This window comes from Ranitomeya variabilis, chromosome 5 (genome assembly GCF_051348905.1).
Source record: "Ranitomeya variabilis isolate aRanVar5 chromosome 5, aRanVar5.hap1, whole genome shotgun sequence".
In the NCBI taxonomy this organism is placed as follows: Eukaryota; Metazoa; Chordata; class Amphibia; order Anura; family Dendrobatidae; genus Ranitomeya; species Ranitomeya variabilis.
Genome location: NC_135236.1, coordinates 182,755,258 through 182,781,778, shown reverse-complemented (window position 1 = coordinate 182,781,778; position 26,521 = coordinate 182,755,258). Strand labels below are relative to the sequence as shown.

Genomic DNA, 26,521 nt, shown 5'->3' with positions numbered 1-26,521 from the left:
CGCCAAAACGGAAATACCCCGGGGCCCTTAAGGCTACTTTCACACTTGCGTTTTCTGGTTTCCTTCATTGTGCAGTGAAATGACATATCGACGGACGTCATGAAAATAGTGAAAAACGTGTGCGGCGGATCCAGTGAAATGACAGATGCGTCGTTTGTGTTTTCTCTATTTATCAATGGAAAAATTTCCGGAATTCAAATGTCCGGGGACGAGATAAAGAGAGAGAGAGAGAGAAAGAGAGAGGGAGGGAGAGAGAGAGACCTTTTTTTTTTTTTTTTTGAAAATCCTTCCAGGCATGCTCAGAGGGGAAAAACTGGATCCGTCGCGGATTCCTGTGTGTGACGGTCAGCGACGGATCCTGCTTCCATAAGCATCCATTGTAGCCGACGACGGGCAGCGTAGGATACGTCGCTGACCGATTTTCCGACGTGCACAAAAAATGTTCCTATGAACGTTTTCTCTGCACGACGGACCGCTACTTTACGACGCATCTTTTGCACGACGGATGAAACGGATGGCCATCCATCACAATCCGTCGCTAATACAAGTCTATGGGAAAATGCAGAATCCTGCAAATTTTTTTGCAGGATCCTGCATTCACAAAAAACGACGGATTGTGACGGATTCAAAAAAAATGCAAGTGTGAAAGAGGCCTAAGTTGTTAATTGAAATAAACACACAGCAAAACTCCTTTGTTTGAAATCAACACTCAACACCCTATTTTACCAATTTATTCATGTAAAATTTAAAATATTAAAACACTATATTGCTCACATGTCCGACGACAATCTATTTGTCCCACGAAGAGGCCAACTGTGCTTCATCTTGATTCCATGGCTGAGCGGTGGTATGATGAGCTCAGTCATGAATCCATGAGACACTGAGCTGAGCAGGAGAGTGCAGCTTCAGTGACCTGCGGTGACGTCATTGTGTTTACTGCCGGTCACAGGCATCGGTTCTCAGGCTGAGCTCAGTGTTTCCTGGATTCACATTGCATCATGCCACCGCTCTGCCATGCAATCCCTATAAACCAGAGTTGGCCTCTTTGTGGGACAAATGGATTGTTGTCGAACATGTCAAAAATATGTCGTTTTATTATTTTTAATTTTACATTAATAAATGGGCAAAAAAGGGTGGGGAGTGTCTGCTTTAGCTTGAACCCCACGCCGGTTTTTTTTTTATTAAATATTTTTTTTTTTTAAATGGCATGGGACCCCTCTATTTTTGATAACCAGCCAATAAAAAGTTGATAGCTGGGGGCTGAAGCCCTCAGCTTTACCTCGCTGGTTAGGAAAAATAGAGAAGACCCCATGCCATTTTTTTGTTTTTATTTTATGTATTTATTGCACAGGCACCAGATGATGAATACTCTCATCAGCATATGCCTGCTCTCACTGCTATCAGCGAGACCAGGCGCACGATGATGAGAGTAATACTCATCAGCCATCGCCTGTGGCCGGCGGTCACAACTGTTGGCTCACATGCTGTCATCTGTGTGGGAACTTTAGAATGAGATCCGGGTTCGAGTACCTTTCTGGTACCTGAAGCAAACTTTTTTAAATGTTGGGCCGAACCTGACGGACCCAAACATCCCCATGGATGCCCATCACTGACCAGCTTCATCAACTTTTTGACAACTAGGCAGAGCATAGCAGAGAGGGGTTGAGGTCGAGCATGGACAACAAATTCATCATATTTTACTACATCGACTGGAGCACATTTTATATGCTAGATCACAACAACTGAAAGACACTCCAAAGTCTGACTGCTGTACAAAACCTAGAGCCTAAAGACTAAGAAAGCGGACTTCAGCACACATACTGTACATCCCTCAACCCTGAAGCATTGTGTGCCATAGCACTGACTGGAGTCGAGTTCAACCAAAGCAATTCTAATCATTTTACATAACTCACATTTATGGCTATCTTTAAAGGGATCTTCTCATGAATCACTTTCATTCCAACAGCCCAGGAATACCAGCTATTTAAAAGTCAGTCTTTTTTTTCACATATAAACTTTTCCCATTATGTTATTGCTAATCTGTGCTGGAAGAGTAGGCTTTGGATATCAGCATCCTTCCCCCTTTAGCAGCTGACAAAGTTCCTCCTTATTTTTGCACATAGATAATATGGGATCCAGAGTAGTGATGGAGTATTTGTGTCCACCTATGCTCAGTTCTTTAGGTGGATCATGTGCACATTGCCATTTCCTTTGTTACTTTGAACATAAGATGGAGGTGGTGCCATACTATATAAGTAAATGCCATGCTGGAGGGATACTTGGGACACCCTTATACACATAGTCAGAGGGTCCACATGAAAGAGGTGGATTTTACGGCCATACTTTTAATAAATGAGCACAATAACGGGAACAAACATAATAAATAAAATATCTACAGTTGGTTTGTGAGATTGGCACACGGATATGAAAAGTTAAAAAGCTTAATTCAAGCAGTGAGAGAATTGACTATTTTGAGGTCACGGGTGAGGAACTTGGACTTTTACAGAGGAAGCTAAAATTTTGCTTACACTCAAAGAAATGCAATGTGTGTTAAAGCAAATGAAAAGCTTAAATATGAATTCTCATTCCTTATCTACATGACTAATACACACAAGGGCAGCAGAAACAATATTGTGACAAAGGTCAGAGTTATAGACCTGGGCTGGTGTAATGCAAACCCAAAACTGCATTTCTCCTACTAAGAGTACAGCTGCCCTCTAGTGGTTGTTATGAGCAATTTCATGCAAATGTCTGACTATTTGTATATAAAGTTGCAGAACTTAAAGGTAGAATGATACATTTTTATAGCAAACCGAATAGGTTTATATTATAATCATTAAAGCAACCTTAGGTTTTTTCATTTTCATAGTAAAAATGGGGTTAAACTCTCTCTTCCTCATACTTATACTGTTGAAATGTTAGGCATTAATAAAGATAATGAGATATACTCACCTTTAAATATTCTGTTAATGACAATAGGCTTGTCTCCATTAATAGAGCCCTTTCCTCCTTCTAAGCTGAATCCTAAACCAGTCAAATGCTTCTCAAGTGTAACAGTCATTCTAGATCCCGCACTTTCAGAATCTGCCAGAACAATGGAGACAATCTATAATAAATACAAAAAACTAGCATACAGGCTTACACAGCCATAGCCACCGTTAACTTAAAGCAGATTAAGTGAAAGAATCCAATTCTCACAATACAATTTCAATACATTATAGGAAGAGGACTAGAACTCTAGCGCCACCTATTGGAAACAGCAATCCTAAAAATCAATATCGACCCCTCAATGAGCCTTGCATTATAACTTAGGATAAATTTCCTAGAGGAGCATGATTGGCTTTTAAGTCTCCACTCTGACATGCCAGGTTTGACATGTCACTCTCCACAAGGACAAACATTACACCTTAGACACCAGTCCATATCCTCTCACCTAGCCAAATCAGGTCTCATGCTTTGCACAGAAAACGGGCAACACTCTGAAGCACATGTTTGAAAATTGAGATTCTGGTTCAGCTTTTAATCTCACGTCATATTGCAAGGCTCGTTACAGGGTCGATATTGACTTGTAAGATTGCCACTTCCAATAGATGACACTAGAGTTCCAGTTCTCTTCCTCTTTGAAGAGACAATTTGCATATTTAATTTCCCAGAGGAGCATGTATGGCTTTTAAGTCCCCTCACTCTGACATGCCAGGCTTGTCTTGTCATACTCCACAAGGAGAAATGTTACTCCTTAGAACCCAATACATTATAGCAAATGGTTAGCAACCCTCAGCAGGCTGTATTCTACATGACAACCACTTGGTGGCCACATATAGAGTCATACTGTGACAAAAAAAACCTCCCAATAGAATATAATAAAGCTTTTAGTTATATGCATCTCATCAAAGGTCATTAAAGGGAACCTAAGAGGAGATTCACACTACACGAACCACTAGTCCAAGCAGGTTCCTGGTGGCTTCTCTACACCATGCTCCCCTCCATCCCTTTACCCACACATAAGGAGAGACCTGCCCTCCTAGTGGAGTGGGGAGAACGGGCCAAACACCTGCCTCAGACTAGTCATCTGAAACACATGGTCGCTGGGTGTATTTTCAAAGTTTGTTTTCTCTGTAAAGCTGCAGTGTTTCAAAGTAAAACATACAAGGCTTCAAAAGCGAAGCTGGTCCCTGATTGATGCTCCCCTTGGTTTGGGCAACATGAATCTCCTGTGCCGGGTTACTGACACAGCTAGTCTTACAGAGAAAAGCTCCAACGAGAGGAGAGGTTGACCAGGGCATCTGCTCACATTCATTCTTTCGTTCCGTTATAATAAGGAGAGTAATCCATTCATTTTGGTGTAAGGTCAAGGTTCGTTCTATACTCACCAGTTAGCATTGAGTCATTAGAGACATCAAAGAAATCAGACGTGTCCATGGTCTGCACTCCATCATTTTCTTTCTTTATTACAATGACCGCTTGTCTGGCATGACGGGCCTGGCGCAGAATTCCAGTAGCATCATTATGGCTGACTCCTTTAAGTGATTTCCCGTTAATGGACAATACTTTATCTCCTTTTTGTATTGTACCCTCTTGAGCAGTGAGTCCATCATGGAAAACTCGGTGAACCTGCAACAGGTAAAATGTTCTCTTTCATGAAAGTCTCGAAAATAATTTTGGAGGTCAAATATAAGACATGTTAAAGTAAGCTACATGGCCATGGGCAAAAATATACAGTTATTCTTTCTAATTAGGCAATAAGGCTGACGGAACTGGGAACCACGTGCTGAGCCTCAATAGAAGCAGAAGAAATGTTTATTGTCACCTTCATGTATTGGGATCTGATGACAGGCCCAAGACCAATATACATAAAACCATCAGTTAGATGATCCCATAATAACCTGTTTTAATAATCTGTAGCAGTTGCATTGAAGCAGAAGTAGGCTGCGTTACAACAAGTCTATTGCCTTCAGCTGATGGACTTACAAGGCCAGGACTAAAAATGCAATGTCATTATTATCAATGAAGTGCACAGCTCCATTCAATCTGTAGTAATCACTGACAAGAACTACACAACCACTCAAGATCATGAGAATAGAAGCTGATCTTCAGTACCTGGCAGTGGCTGCTACAAATTGAATATTACAAAAATAATGTCTGGAAAAACTCTTTTGAACATTTAAATAATTACATACTGTGATTTCCTTATTTTCTAGGTCATTTCCTCCAGCAAGACTGAAGCCTAGACCAGTGCCTTCCTCCTTGTGGAGAACCACCACATGAATGTCATCAAATTGCTATAAATGGGAGAAAAAAAACAGACATGAGATTACACATTTAATTATTGGGGCAGGTACCATGCCAGAACAGAAATGTAGACTTAAATTCTCTTAAAAAACATCCCTAAAATATTGAACTTTATTAGGAAACACTTAAAACCAATATATTCCCCATTATATATATAACAAGTTAAGAAATCAAAAAGGGTGGAACAACTAAATGTTGTAGATTAGTATGCAAAGTCGGTATAATCTTAGAGACGATTAGGTATTGTGGAGATACGGGTCGGCTAGCCGAAACCGCATGGACCAGGGATCGTCCCGCCAAATGTCCTCTCTCCTTTTAACATGGGCATAACGCTACTCAGACAACACAGTGTGAGGGTAAAACAGTGTGGCAATGTTTTACTGAACCACAAAACAGGCAGATAACATGTAGAACAGTCCCAGCAAAATACCCCAAGAGAGTGCACATTACAGAGTTTCACCCTTCTGCTGACTCGCTGAGATAATGGCAGCTGTTACTTCAGAGTTCCAAGGGTCGACTACCCCACCTGTGGCACACACAGAAAGGAGATATTGACAAGCTTAGGAAGATGACAGTCCGTTCAAGTACAAGGCCAGATGACCCGAGGGTCACAACCTGGCTTCTCCAAACGTCTCCATGGAGCCAGGTGACCAGTGGGTCTCCATCCTGGCTTTCTCCAAACATATCCACGGTTCAGCGATGGTCAATGGAGCAGATCTGTGTTCTTCCAACCGGGGCCAAGATCCCCTAGGTTGTTTTCTAGAGAATGATAGATCCATGTCCTTTGGAATGGAGCCATGATGTATTGGCTGCAGTCCTCTAGAGTCACTGGATGTTTGGATGTCTTGGCAGAATCTATGCCTCTCTCTCTGTCTCTATCTATAGAGGCATGTAACCTCTTTTTATACTTAACAAGTGTCCTTCATTCAGTATTGAAATAAAGGGTAATAATGGAGATTAGATCAAGTAGCATTACTTGATTATTTAATCTATTTGCATACTTTTTCCTCCTCAGTTTTTGAAGTCACCAAACTATCTGGCATACACAATGCACAATTAGCATATCAGTAAACATCACTAGTCATCAAGGATAAGAGCATAATATGTTATATGAAATGTCAATATTACTGGCTTACACAAGCAAACGTCTGTTTTCTTGACCAACACATAAATTCAAAAGTTAACATACAGATAACAGTCTATTCATCTTGATTTGCTAAAAATAGTTGTCTGGTTAATTAAGATACAATGCTGTGTCTCCACAGGTATATATGTGGGCAACAATACACCCAGCTAGAATCGTAAGCAATGTATGTATGGATTCATACAACCGTGTATAAACCAAAACAAACAAAATTACCCAACCAAGTGTATAGGTAAGTGATGGAATATGCACCAGTTTTATTAAATAATTCTTAAGAGATGACAGGAGCAGAGGCACCATTTTATTCATAGGTTTACAACCCCATGATTAGGCAGGTATACGAGAGCAGGGATTAGGGACTGTTTCATTGACCTACTGTGTTTTCCATCACTTATCTGGTTGGTTAATTGTATTGGATATGGCTTCTACACAGTTGTATGAATCCATCCATACTCAGTCTACCACTGCAGCTGGATTTATTGTTGCCCAAATATACAGTATACCTAGTTGTCTCTTATATTATACATTCCTCATATACTTATCTACCACTTCATGTAATCTTCCCTTTATTTAAGGATGTAACTTGTAATATATTGGGGAATATATTGGTTTTAAGTGTATGGTAATAAAATTCAGCATTGTATGGAGATTTTGGCTATATGACAATCTAGGCAAACACTGTCAGGCTGCACAAAAAAAATAAATTTGGTGACACTAATCATTTTCAGTAAGTATTGCATTGTGAACCTATGTCTTTAACCCTTCACCCCCCAAGCCTGTTTTTACTTTGATGACCAAGCCACATTTTACAATTCTGACCAGTGTCCCTTTATGAGGCAGGAACTCTGGAACACTTTAACGAATTCTAGTGATTCTGAGTGGTTTTCTCGTGACATATTGTACTTCATGGTAGTGGTAAAATTTCTTCTATATGACTTGCGTTTATTTGTGAAAAAACTTTTAATTATGAGAGGTATGTCACGCAAAATAGATAAATAACATTTCAAACTTATTTACATTAGGACAATTTTTGAAACATATTTTTTTCTTAGGAAGTTAAAAGGGTTGAAAGTTGACCGGTGATTTCTCATTTTTCCAACAAAATTTGCAAAACCATTTATTAGGGACCATGATATTTGAAGTGACTTTGGGGGCCCATATGACAGAAAATATTCAAAAGTGACAGCATTCTAAAGACTGCACTCCTGAAAGTCCTCAAAACCACATTCAATAAGTTTATTAACCCTTCAGGTGCTACAAATTAATGCAATGTGGAAGGAAAAAAATGAACAATTTTTTTTTACTTTTTTTCACAAAAATATTGCTCTTCTATTTTTACAAGGGTAGCAAGAGAAAATGAATACCAAAATGTGTTGTGCAATGTCTCCTGAGTACGCCAATACCCCATTTGTGGGGGAAAACTACTGTTTGGATGCATAGCAGTGCTCAGAAGGGAAGGAGCACCATTTGACTTTTTGAACTCAAAAATGGCTGTAATCGAGAGGGGACACCATGTTGCGTTTTGAGAGCCCCTGATGTACCTAAACAGTGGAAACCCCAAAAATTGACCTCAATTTGGAAAATAGACCCCTCACAGAATGTATCTAGATGTGTGCTGAGAACCTTGATCCCCCAGGTGATTTACAGAAGTTTATAACGTTTAGTTGTGAAATAAAAAAATAACATTCTGGAAACTAGACCCCTCAAGGAATTTATTTAGTTGTGTGTTGAGTACTTTGAACTCTCAGGTGCTTCACATCTATAATATAACGCTGGGAACATCACTCTGTCCATCCCCTTTATAGACTGCGCAAGCGCAAACGCCTGCACAATCTGGACTCCACAGAGTGACGCAGCCCAGGAGATCACAGTATGCGTAAGCACTGAACGAATACCACGATCTCCGACGGAGAAACAGGGACGTGCCAGCAGGGTGAGTATGTGATATTCACCTGTCCCCGTTCCACCGCTGCGTGCAGCTCTGTCTTCCGCATCCTCTGCCTGTGACGTTCAGGTCAGAGGGCGCGATGATGTGGTTAGTGCGCGCCGCCCTCTGCCTGAACAGTCACAGCCAGAGGACCCAGAAGATGGAGCGGCATGCAAGAGTGGAACGGGGACAGGTGAATATAGCAAGTGCCGGGGGCCTGAGCCAGTGGCGACTCCGGCACCTGACCACCATAGCGCACCGGTGTCCCCACCCGCTCAGGCCCCCAGCACTCGGCGCCCAGCGACGAGAGGTGAGTATGTCATTTTTTTTAAATTGCAGCAGCATACGGGGCATATTATACTATGGAGCATCTTATGGGGGCCATCAACCTTTATGGAGCAGCATATGGGGCATATGGGAGCAGCACATGACAGAATGGGGCACAGGATGGGACCAGCACATGACAGGATGAGGGAGCAGCACATTGCAGAATAAGGACGGAGGATGGGAGCAGCACATTACAGAATGGGGCGCAGGATGGGGGCAGCACATGACGAGATGGGGGTGCAGAATCGGCGCAGCACATTGCAGAATGGGTGCCCCCGGCACTTGGCACCCAGCGACGAGAGGTGAGTATGTCATTTTTTCTTTTAATCGCAGCAGCATACGGGGCATATTACACTATGGAGCATCTTATGGGGGCCATCAACCCTTATGGAGCAGCGTATGGGGCATATGGATTGGAGCAGCACATGACAGAATGGGGCACACTATGGGAACAGCACATGACAGGATGAGGGAGCAGCACATTACAGAATGGGGATGTAGGATGGGAGCAGCACATTACAGAATGGGGTGCAGGAAGGGAGCAGCACATGACAGGATGGGGGTGCAGAATGGGTGCAGCACATTACAGGATGAGGGTGCAGGATGGAAGCAGCACATTACAGAATGGGGGCCCAGGATGGGAGCAGCACATGATAGGATGAGGGAGCAGCACATTACAGAATAGGGGCGCAGGATGGGAGCACCACATTACAGAATGGGGGCGCAGGATGGGAGCAGAACATAACAGGATGGGAGCGCAGAATGGGTGCAGCACATTACAGAATGGGGGCGCAGGATGGGAGCAGCACATTACAGGATGGGTATGCAGGATGGGAGCAGCACATGACAGGATGGGGCGCAGGATGGGAGCAGCACATGACAGCATGGGGCACAGGATGAGAGCAGCACATGACAGGATGGGGGTGCAGGATGCTAACAGCACATGACAGAATGGGGGCACAGGATGGGAACAGCACATGACAGGATGGGGGCACAGGATGGTAGCAGCAAATGACAGGACGAGGGCGCAGGATGGGAGCAGCACATGACAGAACAGGGGCGCAGGATGGGAGCAGCACATGACAGGACGGGGACACAGGATGAGAGCAGCACATGACAGAACGGGGGCGAAGGATGGGAGTAACACATTACAGGATGGAGGCGCAGGATGGGAGCAGCACATTACAGAATGGGGGCGCAGGATGGGAGCAGCACATTACAGAATGGGGCGCAGGATGGGAGCAGCACATTACAGAATGGGGGTGCAGGAGGGGAGCAGCACATTACAGAATGGGGGCGCAAGATGGGAGCAGCACATGACAGCATGAGGGTGCAGGATGGGAGCACCACATGACAGAATGGGGGCGCAGGATGGGAGCAGCACATGACAGCATGGGGGTGCAGGATGGAAGCACCACATGACAGGATGGGGGTGCAGGATGGTAGCACCACATGACAGGATTGGGGTGCAGGATGGGAGCACATGACAGGATGAGGGCTCAGGAAGAGAGTAGAACATGACAAGATGGAGGCGCACAAGACAGGATGAGGGCACAGGATGGGGGCTGCACATGACAGGATGGGGCTCAAGATGGTAGCAGCACATGACAAGATTAGGGCGCAGGATGGAAGCAGCACACACCAGGATGGAGACCATATACCAATATAAATGCTTGCCACCTAGGCGTAGAACGGGTTCAATAGCTAGTAAGTTTATAACGTTGCACTGTGAAAATTAAAAATGAATTTTTCTTGCAAAAATGTTGGTTTTGCACCAAATTTTTCATTTTCACAAGATAAATAGGAGCACATTGGACCATACAATTTGTTGTGCAATTTTTTTTGAGTACACCAATACCTGATATGTGGCTGACAGCTACTTTTGAAGCACAGTGCAAAGCTCAGAAGGGAAGAAATGCCATACTAGAGTTCAGATTTTGCTGGAATGGTTTGAGGGTGCCATGTCCCATTGCAAGAGTGCCTGTGGTGCATGAAGAGTAGAAACCCTCCATAAGTTAAGTCATTTTACAAACTACACCTCTCAATGAATTCATCTAGGAGTGCAGTGAGCATGTTGACACCTCATGTGCCTCATTGGGTGGTGAAGAAAGAATAATTACATTTCTAAAGCTGAAATGTTGTTTTAGCCCCACATTTTTAATTTTTATAAGGGCTAATAGGAAAATATGGACCTCTCAGTTTGGTGTGCAATTTCTCCTCAGTATGCCAATACCCTGCGGGAACTACTTTTGAGGCAAAACTCAGAAGGGAAGGGGCATCATAATTTAGTGCAGATTTTACTGTTATGGTTTGCGGGTGTCATGACCCAATGGGAGAGCCCCTAAGGTGTCAGAATAGTAGACCCCCATAAGTGACCCCATTTTACAAACTACACCTTTCAATGAGCTCATCTAAGGGTGCACTGATTATATTGACACCACGGGTGTGTCACAGAATTTTATACCATTGGGCAGTGAACAATTACATTTTTACCACAAAAAATTTGTTTTAGCCCTAGATTTTACATTTTCCGAAGGGGAAATGGGTAAAATGGTACCAAAATTTGTCACACAATTTCCACTGAACCTGGAAATACCCCATAGGTGGCTGTACAGTACTGCTTAGCCAATTTCACATAATTTCTGCTGAGGTTTGCAGACTCATATACAGAGCCCCTAAGTGCTAGAAGAGCAGAATATCCTCCTAATGTGACCCCATTTTCCAAATTATACCCCTTTGGGAATTTATCTACAGGTGTAGTGATGATTTTACTCCATGGGTGTTTTCTAGAATCAAGTAGCAGTGAATGTTGCTGAGTGAAAATTGCAAAATTTGCTATTGTAGTGTCCGTACATTGTAGTGCCCAGTATACTATAGTGCATAGTACCATTTTTATTTACATTTGTATTTTTGATCGCGCTTTATTCCACTTTTTGTTCGGCGGTATGATGAAAAAGCATCATTCTTTGACTCGTTTTTTAATTATTTCTTATTCAGTTTCCACTATAACTAGTGGGACAGTTATATAGGGACACTCACACATATATATTTATTTTATTTTTTTATTATTTTGTGATCTCTAAAAGAAATATTTTTACAATTTGTTTTTTTTACTTAGCATTACATTGCAGTGCCTTAGAAACTCACAGTGCTGCACTGACATAATGATGTAGTAGGCTTCCTAGCCCTGGTGACCCGGATGTTGTCATGATGAATTTGGGTCACCATGGCAACGATCGACCCCTCGTGATGACATGGTGGGGCGCCTATCAGAGAGGAGGAGCCCCCTGCCTCTCCCTGCCTTCTAACTGCTGTGATCAATATTGATGGCAGCATATAGGGGGATAAACTGCTGAAAGCGGTGCCCGTACCGCTACTGACAGTGAAATTGGGTGTCAGCTGTCAGATTCGCTGAGTACCTGACGGCGATTACGCGAACGCAGAGCATGTTCGCACAAAACCGTCAGAACGCATCCATATGCCCAAGGTTGGGAAGTCCTTTCCAATCAACCTGGATGGATGGATACGTCTGAGGTCGAGAGGGGTTAAAGAGGACCGTTCACCAGTTTGAGTAGGTTAAATTGGCCACATCATGGAACAGTGGCTGCAGAGCTGAGTGAAACTTTTTTTTCTGTCAATCTCTGATAGTGCCCAGTTGGGCTTATCATAAATTATAAGCTAAATCTTATAAGCTAATATCTCTAGAACTGGGTGGAGAGATAAAAAAAACAACCCAAAAAAAACAACCCAAAAACTACATTTTACTCAGCAACCACTATTCCATGATGTGGCCAGTTTAACATGCTAAAATAGTGTGATTATCACATACCCGACCATATTTATCTGCCGGCAGTAATTATTTCTTGCTGCTTTCAGACTCATGGATACTTATAATTTACATTGCATTACATATAGTGCATTTTTTGCAGTTCAATGTCAGTTATTGCAGATTCCTTCAGTTTTTTTTTTTCGTAAAAAGACACCATATCACAATAGGAAAATGAGAGAACGACTTAACCAAAGTCACCTTCAGTGTTTTCTCATCCAGTCCTTTAACTTCCTCTATTAGCTGTGTTAGCTCTTCCAGGGGAAGCAGAGAGATAACAGATTGTCCTGCACTCCCAGCTGTAGATGGCAGAGAAAGGGTCTGCCCACAGATCGTTTCTTCTTTTTCCTTTCCCGGCTGCCCCACTCCATACCCCTTCAGTTCAGAAAGGCTTTGAAAAGAGATAATATCATTAGCTGCATTGTTGAGTGGAACAGTTACTGATGATGGCAGAAGCTGGTAACAAACAAAAATACAGTTTCCCCAGAATCACCCAACAGGATAGGTGTTAAGTGTCTGATTGCTGGATGTCCAAATGAATGCTGGGACCTCCACCTATCGCAAGAACAAGGATACGTATTGTGTTGCCTTTTTGAATAGAGTAGCTGTCAACCATATGGATTGCCACGACATTTAAAGGGAACCTGTCACCAGAAAAAAAGCTATTAACCTGCAGATATGGGGTAAATCTGCAGGTTACTAGCATTACTAACCTGCCCGGTGCCTGCACTTACGTGAACGCAGAAGGGTGAAAATAAACTATATTCTTACCCGCAGTGTTTGGGTTTCATTCACGGAGTGGCGTCGGTTCAGTCACTACGTTGAGTATACAGAGTGGCGGCTGTGACGCACCCCGTCCCTGATTGACACTGAATCTATACTGCGGCCGGCTGGCTGTCAGTCAGGGCTGTCAGTACGATTACAGCCACCATGCTCTATGCTCAGAGCGCTGACTAAACCCGCGCCAGAGCCGCAGCAGTGACTCAAACCCAACTGGGTGGAATAAAGTTAATTTTCTCCACACAGGTTTGGGCTAAGCACGGGCACTGGGCAGGCTAGTAATGCCATTAATCTGCAGATTAATCCCTTATCTGCAAGTTAATAGCGGTTTTCTGGTGTCAGGTTCCCATTAAGCTCTAGGGCACTTACAGAGATAGTAGAGCTCTGTACTTAGCTATCTCTGCCAGTCTCATAGACTTTGCATTGAGCAGCAGAGCACATGTTGTCCCACGACTCCATTCAAATGGAGAGCACAGTACCTGCGTAATTGTGGTTGGTGGAGGTCCCAGCAATCATTCACTATCAACTATCCTGGGATTTTAAGAAAACCCAAGAGCTGTTACTCTTCCTATTTTATCCTTAATCATCTCAATAACCAGGAGTACTATAAACTGGTTGTCCGAGATTATCTGATCATAGCTCAGGAAACTAGTCTTCTTCTTGGTCATAATTTAATGTTGATCCCAGAGAGCATATCAATGGGTGAGTACACTGGTTTTATCTACAAGGTACTATGTGCTACCACCTGCCACTGTGTACCCAGAGATCATCAGTAAAGTATAATTATACTAAAAAATTGAAGTATATCCAGCAGAATTATTTTAGCCATGCATCAGTATAATTGGAAAACCCATTTAAGACTGGACAAATTCTAGGTGCTTCAACCTAAGACATACATTTTTTTAAACAGTGAAATACCCTGATGATTTCTTTAGTTCCATTTGGCTTTATCACACTGCATTATACTAACACATTAGGTAAAAAAAAAACAGATTATCTGACCAAAGTGAACAATATTTTTGTTATAAATTTTTACGGCACTGTTTAATGGAATTCAAGCAGCAGAGATGTGTACTGTTGTGAATTCTGTTCTTGGGCTCCCTCCAGAGGTTATAAGTGGTAGCGCTGCTGTCTGTCCTTCACAGCAGTTATCAGGTGTGTCCACTCTGGACTGGGCTATTTAGTCTGGCCTCACCCTTTGGTCAGTGCCAGTTGTCCATTGTATTCTGGAGGATTCACATCCCTTCATGGTTTCTCCTGCTTCCTGGTCTTTTCACCAAGATAAGTTCTGCTGGTTTGCAGCCCACATGTTGTGGGCCTCATTGTTCAGTGCATTTCATGTTTTTTCTTGTCCAGCTTAATCTGTGTAAGGATTTATGCAGTCAAGCTGGAATCTCTGGAGAGGCAGATATACCCTCCATATCTTTAGTTAGATGTGGAGATTTTTGTATTTTCTGTGGTGGATATTTCCTAGTATTTTAATACTGACCGCATAGTTCTCTGTCCTATCTTTCCTATTTAGCTAGATTGGCCTCCTTTGCTAAATCCTGTTTTCAGCCTGTGTATGTTTTTTCCTCTCCTCTCACAGTCAATATTTGTGGGGGGCTGCCTATCCTTTGGGAATTTTCTCTGAGGCGAGATAGTTTTCCCTTTTCTATCTATAGGGTTAATTAGTCCTCCGGCTGTGTCGAGGTGTCTAGGATCAGTAGGTACATCCCACGGCTACTTCTAGTTGCGGTGTTAAGTTCAGGGTCCACGGTCAGTATAGATACCACCTTCTCCAGAGTACGTCCAATGCTGCTCCTGGGCCACCAGATCATAACAGTGTACAACCACTTGCAATCTTCTCACTGCAGCATAGGTCTCTCTACATGTTATTATAACTGGGAAGTATTGAATGCATCTCAGTTAAAGGGAATCTGTCAGTAGGATCGTCCCTCCTAAGCCGTCTATATGGGCATGTAGTAAGCTGAATAAAATGAAATCTGCGATCTGATGTCTTATTCCAGAGGAATCCACATTTTTCTTATATGTAAATGACCTCTTCCAGGCTATGGGAAGGAAGCTGATCTGCATGAGAATCTGCCTCCAGAGATTATTTTACATGAAGGACAGTTACCATTATGAGGTGTAATGGCCGCTCTCTGCTCTCCTGATCTCACTGCAGAGCTGGGTGTGATTATATCTTCAGGTCCCTCTCAGCTTCTGCTTCCATCTCACAGGCAGACAGGGTTTTAATATTGTTGCATTACAGCAGAACACAGAGAGCTGCAAAAAGTGTGTTTGTAAGGAGACAAAGTTCAGTTCTGCTGTTTTGTGTTAGTTACATGTTTCACGCTGATAACTCCCCTTTTATTTACAATAATCCCTGGAGGCAGATTCTCATGCAGATCAGTGTCCGCCTCATTGTCCTGAACAGCTCAGTTACATATAAGAAAAACATGGATTTCTCTGAAATAAGACATCGGATCACAGATATGAATGTATCATTTTATTCAGCTTTCTATGACCTACATGGCCATATAGATGGCCTAGGAGGGTTGGTCCTACTGACCGATTCAATTAAAGGTCCTTGTAAAAAAAAAAAAAAAGGAGATTCACAAGAAGCATTTACTTCGAGATTTCCGTTTCAGATCTTAACTATCGAAATGTAAAATATAGGTATGTATATTCTTACATTTAAGCATGACTATATATATATATATATATATATATATATATATATATATATATATACACATATATATATATATATATATATATATACAGTGTATATATATATATGTATATATATATATATATATATATAATATTCAGAAGCAAAGAAGATATTGGAGACATTCTTATACGTTATAAACTACATGATGTAGGGAGAATACTATATATTGTTAGAGATATGTCTTCTGTGAAAGTTTATAGATTCTTGACCACCCGGTCGTGCAAACCACACACAAGCTACTAAAAAAACAACTTTTTTTCTCTTGTAAGCAAATTTAGATTACAGTCAAAACAACAAAAACAACAGAGAGCCTGCTGATATAGGCAAAATGTAGGGAACAGTCATTAACTATTAGTAGTCTGCACACTAAGAAGCCTGCTGTATGCCACCATACCCATAGTGTGGTCTGGATAAGGAATGACTGCACCAGAGCTCTATAACAGGGCTTTGTGCAACCATTTATGCCCACTACCAGTCATACAATCCACAGTTAGTTATACATTACATATAACCAGATTTCATATATCCAGAACCCTACAAGAGGTGTGTGAAAGGTATCTCATCCAACCAGTACCCTCCTCTGTGATAATGAGGAGTAAGATCTCAAAATCCTCACTGTCTATAGATGAGTGTGTCTAGTTTGGCAAGTTATATTTCAAGCTTCTTTAAAGGAACACTCAAATATTGATTTTCATTGCCCTATCTGTTAGCCATCAGTAATGTGTGTACAGTGAGTGTTTTAAAATACTTACTGATCACTGTCTTTTGCTGTTTCCAGCATGGCTCCAGGCCTCTTCTGCATTATGTGACTGCAACTGTGACCAGCTGGTTCACACATCTTCTATGTGGACCTGAAGTCACTTTCTGAAGTCACTTTCTCAATATAATTGTAAGAGACTCATGTTCTCATAGGCTTACATTAGGAAAGGCACTACTGGTCTGCTGTGTGAACCAACATCTCATAGCTGCGGTGACATGATACAGGAGAGCACCAAAGCGGCGTTAAAAACTGCAAATAACAGCAACAGATAAATATTGAAATGCACACACTTTACTGATGGCTTTTTAGGGGTGCAATGAAAAAAATGCCGGAGTGCTACTTTGTTGAGTCAGAAGCTATCCTATAGGTGGCACTACAGAGAGTTTTCTTCTTTTTGGAACAGAGTTAATTTGCATATTTTTCCCGTGGAGCATTGCTCAAAATACTTCTTACAGTAGCTGGATCTCTGAAATGAGAACTGGTATCTTCCAAGCACAAAGCACATAATACAAAAGAAAACCTTCACTTTATATAGGGTAATAGTATGATTCTAAGGCTGGAGTCACACTAAATGTATGAAAAATCGGTCCGATTCTCCCTGCCGAGAGTTATGCGAGTGTCATGGGAGTGTCATGGGAGTACAATCCGATTTTTCACACCTTTGGCCGAGTGCTATGCGATGTTTTCTCGCATACACCTCGAGAAAACATCGCATAGCACTCGGCCCAGTGTTAATCTATGGGGCAGCTCACATCAGCTTTTTTTTCTCAGGCGTATTCGACGTGCGTGTAAAATCGACAGCATGCCTTTACTGGCTATTAAAATGGTGGACCTACCAAAAAATTACGTAGGGTCCCCCTATAATTAATAACCAGCAAAGGCTATGCAGACAGCTGCGGGCTCCCAGTGAACTCCTATTCCCTCTCTGAAGGGAAAAGTAAAGTGACATCACTTCACATTGGAAAGGTGAAATTAATTCAATGGACTCTAACAGCACCGCGAGCAGGTGAACTTTCTCACGGTCGTGGTGCCATCAGACAGGAAATAGGAGTTCACCCGTTGCACAGTGTCTCTGGTGGATGACAGGCTGTATGGTCACATCATGCAACCATGCAGCCTGCCATCTAGATGTAGCAGGGCTAGACCCGTCGTGGGACAGATGGATTATCATCTCTGCGGAAAGGTGAGGAATATATTTGTTTGCTTGTTTTAACTCTTTTGCAGAAGACAATGATGTTGGTGGAATGGACGAGGTCGTAAGTATGATTTAATTAAGATTTATTAAAGGAGCCTTTGTCATTCTTTCAATCAAAGGCCTTTTTTTCTGGGTGTGCTTTTCTTTATATGATATGACTATGGAGTTATTAATGGGGTGTCTTATTGATGCCTCTCCATTACTAACCTCGGGGCTTGATGTCACCTGACAATACAAAGGTGATATCAAACCCCCAACCATTCCCCCACTTGCCACCACTACAGGGCAAGTGTAAAGAGCGAGGCTAAGTGCCAGAATTGGCACATCTTAGAGATGCGCCTTTTCTGGGGCAGCTGAGAGCTGATGTTTTTAGCCTGGGAGGGCCAGTATCCATGGCCCCTTCCTAGGCTATTAATATCAGTCCGCTGCTGTCTGCATAGCCTTTGCTGGTCATTAATTATAGGGGGACCCTATGTCTTTTTTTAGGATCCCCCATTTTAATAGCCAGTAAAGACTAAGTATACAGTTGTGAGCTGATATCAATAGCCTTGGGAAGCTCCATGGGTATTACCCCCTTCCCAGGCTATAAACATCGGCTCCCAGCCATCGGCTTTCCCTCAGCTGGTTAAGAAAATTATGCCGGAGCCCACGCCATTTTTTGGGGAAAAATAATCTTTTATTAATTAAATACAGGGACAGTAAGCTGCACACACTGTACTACATGTATATGTCACAGACATCTGTATATCTACCTATTCTATGTGCATTTACTGTGTGTAATCCATCTATTCTATCCTGTGGGCTCCTGCTGTGATTTTACACTATGCAGCTGCTGAATTGCCAGCTTTTCTACTATCTTTCCATCTATGTAATATGTGTATATATATATATAAATATATATATATATATGTATATATATATATATATATATATGTCACTGACATCTATATATTTACCTATCCTATGTGTATATATCTATTCTATCTATTCTAACCTGTCACTCTGTGATTTTACTGTGTGCGGCACTTGAATTGCTGGCTTTTCAAAGGACACAGGTGCATAAAAATCAGACAGCACTCACATGGTCAGAGTGATGTGCAATTTTTTTCTTGCACCCATAGGCTTGCATTGGCGAGTCTCGGGCGATATACACGTACAATAGTAGCATGCTGTGACACGCACGTCGAATATACCTGAGAAAAAAACGCTGATGTGAGCTGCCCCATAGATTAACACTGGGCCAAATGTTATGAGATGTTTTCTCTCATAGCACTCGGCCATATTCTATGGTAGTGTGACTCCGGCCTTAATGTTATCACTGGACATAGCTTTATGTAACCAAATTAGGATAATCTCAATACCTCATCCTAAGTGCAGGGACACAATTTCATATTTTGAAACTCGAATGATACATTACTTTTTACTTTTCATATTGAAATCATAACCCAATGCACCTGTTGTAGAAATAATAGGACTAATGTTGAAACATATCCACCAAAATTATACAAATAATCTATTACCAATACAATGGCATGCGCACAACTGTGTAGTAGCACTATCATTGGAGAAATTAATGCTTATATCATGTTCCCAGGGGAGTCTGGTGATAATGGGATCATTGGGATAAGCAGAATGAAAAACATTCTCTACTAGGAATAAACAAAATCCTTGAACATCACTCCCAACCTTCATTTATAGCCAATACTATACAGTGTGCATATGTCTAGGTATAGAAACACCACAGTGTCGGTATATGAATCTTTTTAATTTGTATTGTCAGTTATGAATGATGTCCACAATACTACTGACAGGGATGTAGAAATTTCCGATCAGGGCCGGACTGACCATCTGGCAATTTTGGCAAATGCCAGAAGGGCCTGTCTGGTCATGGGCCACCTTGTCTGCTACATTGTTAACAGAATTGGTGTTCTCAAGACATTCATACTGTTAAGAGTTGTTATGGAGCACAAAGTTGCCAACTCCATCACTTATCACAGCAGACCATGGAAATGATTAGAAATATTGGTCTTGTAGTAAATCTCCATCCAGGGTAATATTAGTAATATATCCCATCTAGTGCTTGGGGACGGGGACGGCATGGGCCCATGTGATTTCGAATGCCAGGGTTGAATTTCAGTCCCAGTCCTTACCTGTTTCTGATGCTTTGAATCCCGGAGATCATGACAAATGTATTATTACAGGTAGCTGTACAGGACATTACACAATGACTGCATTATATAACTATTTAACAGATTGTCTTACTTTACAGAAAATCCTGTGTCCAAATGTTGATTCTCATTTGATGAACCTGATGAGCTTTCTCCTCCAGCAGTCGGCTCAAATTGCCATATATCACTTCCCTGTACACATGGCGACTGAGGGAAGGCCAGCAAGGATTTCATCAGGGCAGAAGACACCTGGTTGCTTATAGAATAGATTTTGCTGCAGTTCTCTGATATCCCGCTGTTATCAATGGATGGTGTGGATGTCAGAGGATAACTCCTTGATCTTTGACTTGGAGTCTTCAGTGGTAAAGGCTCAGCGAGTTCCGTATATGAAGAATGGTGATGTGATTCATTACTGGTACTGCTACTTCGTCTTGTACTCAGTAACTTTGGCGGAGAGTGCGACTCGCTATTTCCATTCTTGTCTACAGGAGACACTATCAGAGGATCACTAATTTCTTTTATTTGACTTTCTACTGAGTTAACAGTGACCTTATTGAATGAAACAGTAACACATTCTACTTCTAGTTCCTTGTTAACAGCCTCTTCCTGTTGGGCTGGATATCGAGCATTGGGCTTATCATTCACTTTCGTTGGTGGCTGTGGTGTACTAAAAGTTTCAAATGAACTTATTCTCTGTTTGATTGATGATGCCCTACTGGAAATTTGAGGTCTAAAACTGTTACTAGTTTCCCTGGGTTTAACAAGAGAGGCATTCTCTGATGTTCTGTCTACATTCTTAGACCCTCTTAAACTCTGACGAAACCAAGCTGGCTTGGGTGCGACTGGTGGTCCTTTCTTCAAGTTCCCAACTTCTTCACTTCTGCATGTGTAGGAACCACATTCCATACCCTGAGCTTGTGGCTGCTCTTGTTGAACAGCAGTTGAACTATCCACTCTTGTGCTAATTCTTCCATCAAGATCCATTAGATTACAATCTTCTGATAATATGGGACTAAATAAATTTTTAATACAGTCAGATATCCTGACCCAAGGATCTTCTGGAGCTGTATCAAGGCTGTAATCAACATGGGCCTGTCGCCTCAATAATGGCTTATGATGTGATACACGAGGATTTCCTATAAAACATAAAATAAAAGTAATTGTATAATTGTTAAAAAGGGGCTGTCCACCTGCAGAAAATATACTTTATATTTTAAGATATGCATGATGTACTGTACTTTATGGTATGATATGGTATGCTTGGGTCGTCCTATTTTAGCCCCCTTACCTGGTCCTGTCAGGTCCAGTTTCCTATTATTTTCAACACTGACTGTATCTGTACATGAAGATAACTGGGTTTCTGGCTCAGTTAAATAGCTAAGTCAGTCTCCCTCTCCTTAACAGATGATGCAGAGACAAAAAGGCAGCCCCTTTTATTATGATACCACCATAATCTGGATCAAAACTAATGAAGGATCTGCAATTTTTAATTAATATCCTATTTTGCATCAAACTTGGATTCTGTGAGTCCATGAAAAAAGCACTAAATAATTTGAATAATATCAAATGATCCTACCAAAGCTCTGGGAACGTAGCATAAGCAGGAATTATAAAACTTAACTTTTATTGTGTTAAAAAATAAAAATCAAAGTGACGTCACCAAAAAGACTTTTTTTTTTAAAAAAAAAAAAGAGGAAGTACTGTGTGGTGTAACCTGTTTAAGGAATATACCATTTCTGAATTAGTACTTCAAGGGGTTTAGTGAAGACAACACTTGCAATGGCCTAATGTGCTATCACTAAATCCCAAGGTGCCTTATTTATTAATAGCGATGCACACATGCAACGACATTTCTGAAATAAACAAATAGGCAACCCTGATTGCATAAATATCAGCAGGTATCATAAGGAATGAAAAAGAGGGGTGAGGTCAATTGGTAAGATAACAAGTGTATCATACATATATCAATATTGGAATGATCTCACCAATTGCCGAGGACCAGTCAGGCGGAGCTGAAGCTTGCTGAAGTAGGAGAGTCCATTAAACAACAGTGTCGGGAGACAATGCCCTGTCAAACCCTGAGGGGCTATCAATAAAGCTGAATCCCCAAGCTCCCGCCCTTACAAGGGCAGTCCACATCTACCCCTAAATAATAACAAGCCCTGCACTCTCCCTATTTGGGTGTCCCAACGCGTTTCTTTCAAGCCGAATCATCAGGGGACTAGCTTGCATGGGAGATAAAGTGCATTAGTGCTATTGCTATGTGAAGGAACATAGAGACCTGCCACCCTCTATGCTACACTGCAGAGGGTGGGACAAACAATCAGTTCTCCTTAAATAGTGTGCTAAAGGGCATAGGTAGCCTATCACATCCTATACCAGGATCATGTGACAGGCTTAATTATACAGATGGTGCATGCCGCATTGCAATAACACAGGGTGTGCACTGCGGGATTTACCAGAGATAGAAAAAACATACTGCAGTATCTAATACCCAATAGAGCAATGCATTTTACCTGTCAGATCTCTTCTAGCGGTATTACGAACGCCATAGATCCGCTGTGAAACCACGAGGACAGTAACTTTCGGTAACAACCGGAAGTTGACGAACAATGCTAGGATACCAAGGCGCTCGCATCACAGCACGTGAGCGAAGCATCAATGTCACCATAGAGACAAGCGAAGTAACTGCCAGAGGTTGACGAGCAATGCTAAGATACCAGGATGCTCACAACATGGCACGTAAACGAGGCGCTAGTGTCTCCATGGAGACAAACGCCAGTGGGCAATAAAATATATCGGGCTACTATAATGTAACTAAGAATGGCCTAATTAGAAAAAAACTGGCGCTCACATATCAAAACAATAAAGTTATGGAAAAGACGCCCTCATCTATCTAGTGAGACGGCGCATGCGCACATGTAAACAAGTGGACACTCAAACAAGACTACGCGTCTCTAAGAATACGCCTGCCAATGGGCAAAGAGGGTCACAGACTGCTCCAAAATGGCCAAAGATAGCCTATAATAAGGTTGAGCGTGCTAATGCCAGCATAGAAAGCTTTAAACATATCCAACAAATGTGCATAACCAAAACAAACACGAAACATGCGCACATGTAACAGAAATTTAGCCCTATGGTCCCCAGCATATAAGGAACTGAACCTCATTCCATTCCTTCACAGTGTTATCTAGGAATGCTCGAGGAAGAGAAACAACATAACCATCTGAGATTATTGTAACAAAGATGCCCCATATGTTGTTGATGCAATTGAGGCCATAATGATATCAATCAATAAATATACAAATCCCAAAAAGAGGTGACGAAAAAAAGGATTTTTGGAAAGGCACACATTATGTGTGAGCTGACAATTAGGTATCAACCAAGGAAAAAAAAGAAGGGAAATTCAGACAGACACATCAAATAAAGCATCCATAATTAATTTGATCGTTAAGACCGTAAGGTGAAACAGTATTCAAATAAAAAATCCATTTTGCCTTCTTCTGTAACAGCAACTGGTCCCAGTTGCCCCCCCGAATGGGTGCAGAGACTTTTTCTATAGCTACAAAACGTAGATTTTTAGTTTGTCCATTATGCGAGTGATTGACATGTCGAGATACAGGTGTGTCCCTATTGTGTGTGACATCGCCAATGTGCTCACCGATTCTCCTTTTAAATTCTCTAATCGTCTTGCCTATGTATTCCATGCCACAGGCACATGAGGCCCTATAGTTGACCCCCTTCGTACTACAGTTAATGAACTGTCTGATTGGATACTTTTTACCAGTGACATTACTTACAAAGGACTTATTAGAATCTACATATTGGCAAGCTGTACAATGACCACATCTGTGGCACCCTGTGACATTACTCAAGCCACGTACCCGTTGGAGAGGTGGTGAAATAACTATGGACAATTCTGTCTTGTAGTGAGCGGGCTTTTTTGTAAGTAATTGTGGGGACATTTCCCAGATGTTCCGAAATGTCCGGGTCCATTTGGAGAACTGACCAGTGTCTCCTAAGGATGTCCCTAACACGAGTTGCGCCATTGTCATAGGTGGTAATAAAATGGACAGCATTGTCATCCTGTTTTTTAGGTACAGGATTCAATAACTCACTGCGGTCCCTACTTTTTGCTTCATGATATGCCTTACTCAAAAAGCCACGAGGATAGCCTCTAGCTAGAAATCGCTCTCTTAGTTCCTGAGACTGTGTCTCAAAAACTCGACTATCAGAGCAATTTCTCCGAATTCGAAGGTATTGCCCTTTCGGGATACCTCTCCTAAGATGTGCCGGGTGATGGCTATTCCAATGTAAGAGCGAATTAGTTGCTGTCGGCTTCCTAAACGTGGACGTGAATAGTTCACCATTTTCACCCTTGGTAATCAGAATGTCCAGAAACGGTAGAGTACAGGCATCAATAACTGATGTAAAGTAGAGACCAATGTCATTATGATTCAGTGAGTCTACAAATGTGGTAAACTCCTCTTTAGTGCCCGCCAGACAATGAGAATGTCATCTATATATCGTGTCCAAATTTCTGAGACACGATATATAGAAGAGTCACTTTCCTCAAAGTCATTACCAAGAACCACTGTCTCCTCCCACCAGCCGAGGAAGAGATTCGCATAGGTCGGAGCACAGGGGCTGCCCATGGCGGTCCCCCTCAGCTGGTGGTAGGTCCTAGAGTTGAAGACAAAGTAGTTATGTGTCAAGCAGAAACGGAGAAGCCTTAACACAAAACAATTGTGTTGTTGAAATTGCTGTCCCCTCGTGTTTTGAAAATACCGTATTGCCTCTAGGCCCCTATCATGGGGGATGGAAGAATGAAGGGCCTCAACGTCAATGCTTGCAAGCAACGATTCTGGGCTAATAGTAAGGCCTTCTAGTCGCCGCAGAAGATCCAGAGTGTCCTTCACAAAAGACTGCAGTGCTGAAACAAAAGGAGACAAGACACGATCCAAATAGATGCCTGCATTTTGGCAGAGACTGCCTACCCCCGATACAATAGGCCTGCCCTTAAGGGGATGTAGACCTTTATGTATCTTGGGCAGGCTATAAAATGTAGCGGTAACTGGGTATTCTGGAAGGATAAAGTCAAACTCGGCTTTGCTGATGACCCCATCATTAAGACCTTCCTGTAAAATTAGCTGTAACTCATCACGATACTCATTAGTGGGGTTATAAGAAAGGATCTCATACGTCTCTCGATCTGTCAAGATGGATTCACACATATTCTGGTATTGTTCTATCCCAAAAATAACAATATTGCCCCCCTTTGTCGGAGGGCTTTATGATTATACTGGTGTCTTGTTCCAGTTTGATTGCTTCCATTTCTTGCCTAGAACAGTTAAAATTGCACTGTATATGGCTCTGAGATAGCTCCCTCAATTCAGAGGTAACTAAATTTGAGAATATATCAATAGCCGAGAGGTCGCCCGAGTTTGGTGGCATCTTTGTACTTTTGTCTTTCAACTGCGTGAAAGGACCCAAGCCCAGGGAATTGGGTTCAATTTCACCAATGCTATGTAGCAATCTTACGTCTGGTAGCATGTCAACTGGGATGCCTAAATCGGAACATATACGAGATTCTTGTTTATGGAAGAACTTTTTCCATCTCAATTTACGCAAAAAGAGGTTTAGATCTTTGACCGCTCTAAACAGATCAAAATCTGTACTTGGAACAAAGGATAGGCCTTTGCGTAGGACTGCCATTTCCAAGTCATCAATGTGTTTATCAGACAGATTGATGACTTGGATTTTGGATTCAGACTGAGTGGAGATAGAATGAGTAGATGAAGGGGAACTCAGCAAAGATACATCCATTATTTCCTCACCTGGGGTTGCCGGTTTTGCAGAGCATAAACCTGATCTAAAAAAAACCCACCCTGTGTGTTCTCTGTTCTATCTGAAAAACCCCTGGCACCACGGCCCTTGCCCCTCCCCCGGTTTTTACCTCTAACAGATCTCGTTCCATTCTCAGATTCTGAAAAATCAGTATCGGTAGAGGACAATTCAGTTTCTTGGTCAGGAGGGGTAGGTCTAGGGGCTAGTACTAAGTATGCCTTGTTGTCCTTAAAATCCTGAATATCCCTCAGGTATTGGCAGTGTTTCCTCTCTTTTAGATGATATTGGAAGCGTTCAATATGTGTCTGAAGTTTTGTTTCTTTAATGAAAAAGTCAGTTTCTGAAGAGAATTTCTTAGTAATCTCTATGTGTTCTGGTGGGAGGTTCAAAGTTTGGAGAGTTACCTGAAGGCAGGGCCGTATTTAGAGTTTCTGCTGCCCTAGGCACTTTTAGTGCTGCCTCCCCCTTTGGTGAGTATGACACTATCGGCAGTGACTTTGGCAAGAATCGCTGATGTGAAAGTCGCCTTTTGCAGCAGA

At 42.0% G+C, this 26,521-nt stretch overlaps 1 protein-coding gene across 1 annotated transcript in view; it reads right to left on the bottom strand.

Annotated features, from left to right (window-relative positions):
* IL16 (interleukin 16) overlaps window positions 1-26,521 on the bottom strand; it is a 248,252-nt gene that overhangs the window by 11,153 nt on the left and 210,578 nt on the right. The window contains exons 15-19 of the mRNA XM_077263616.1: window positions 20,230-21,271; window positions 12,715-12,904; window positions 5,178-5,279; window positions 4,371-4,611; window positions 2,953-3,084 (exon numbers count right to left, since the gene is read on the bottom strand). Of these exons, the coding sequence (XP_077119731.1) occupies window positions 2,953-3,084; window positions 4,371-4,611; window positions 5,178-5,279; window positions 12,715-12,904; window positions 20,230-21,271 (1,707 nt within the window). The remainder of the gene's footprint in view (window positions 1-2,952; window positions 3,085-4,370; window positions 4,612-5,177; window positions 5,280-12,714; window positions 12,905-20,229; window positions 21,272-26,521) is intronic.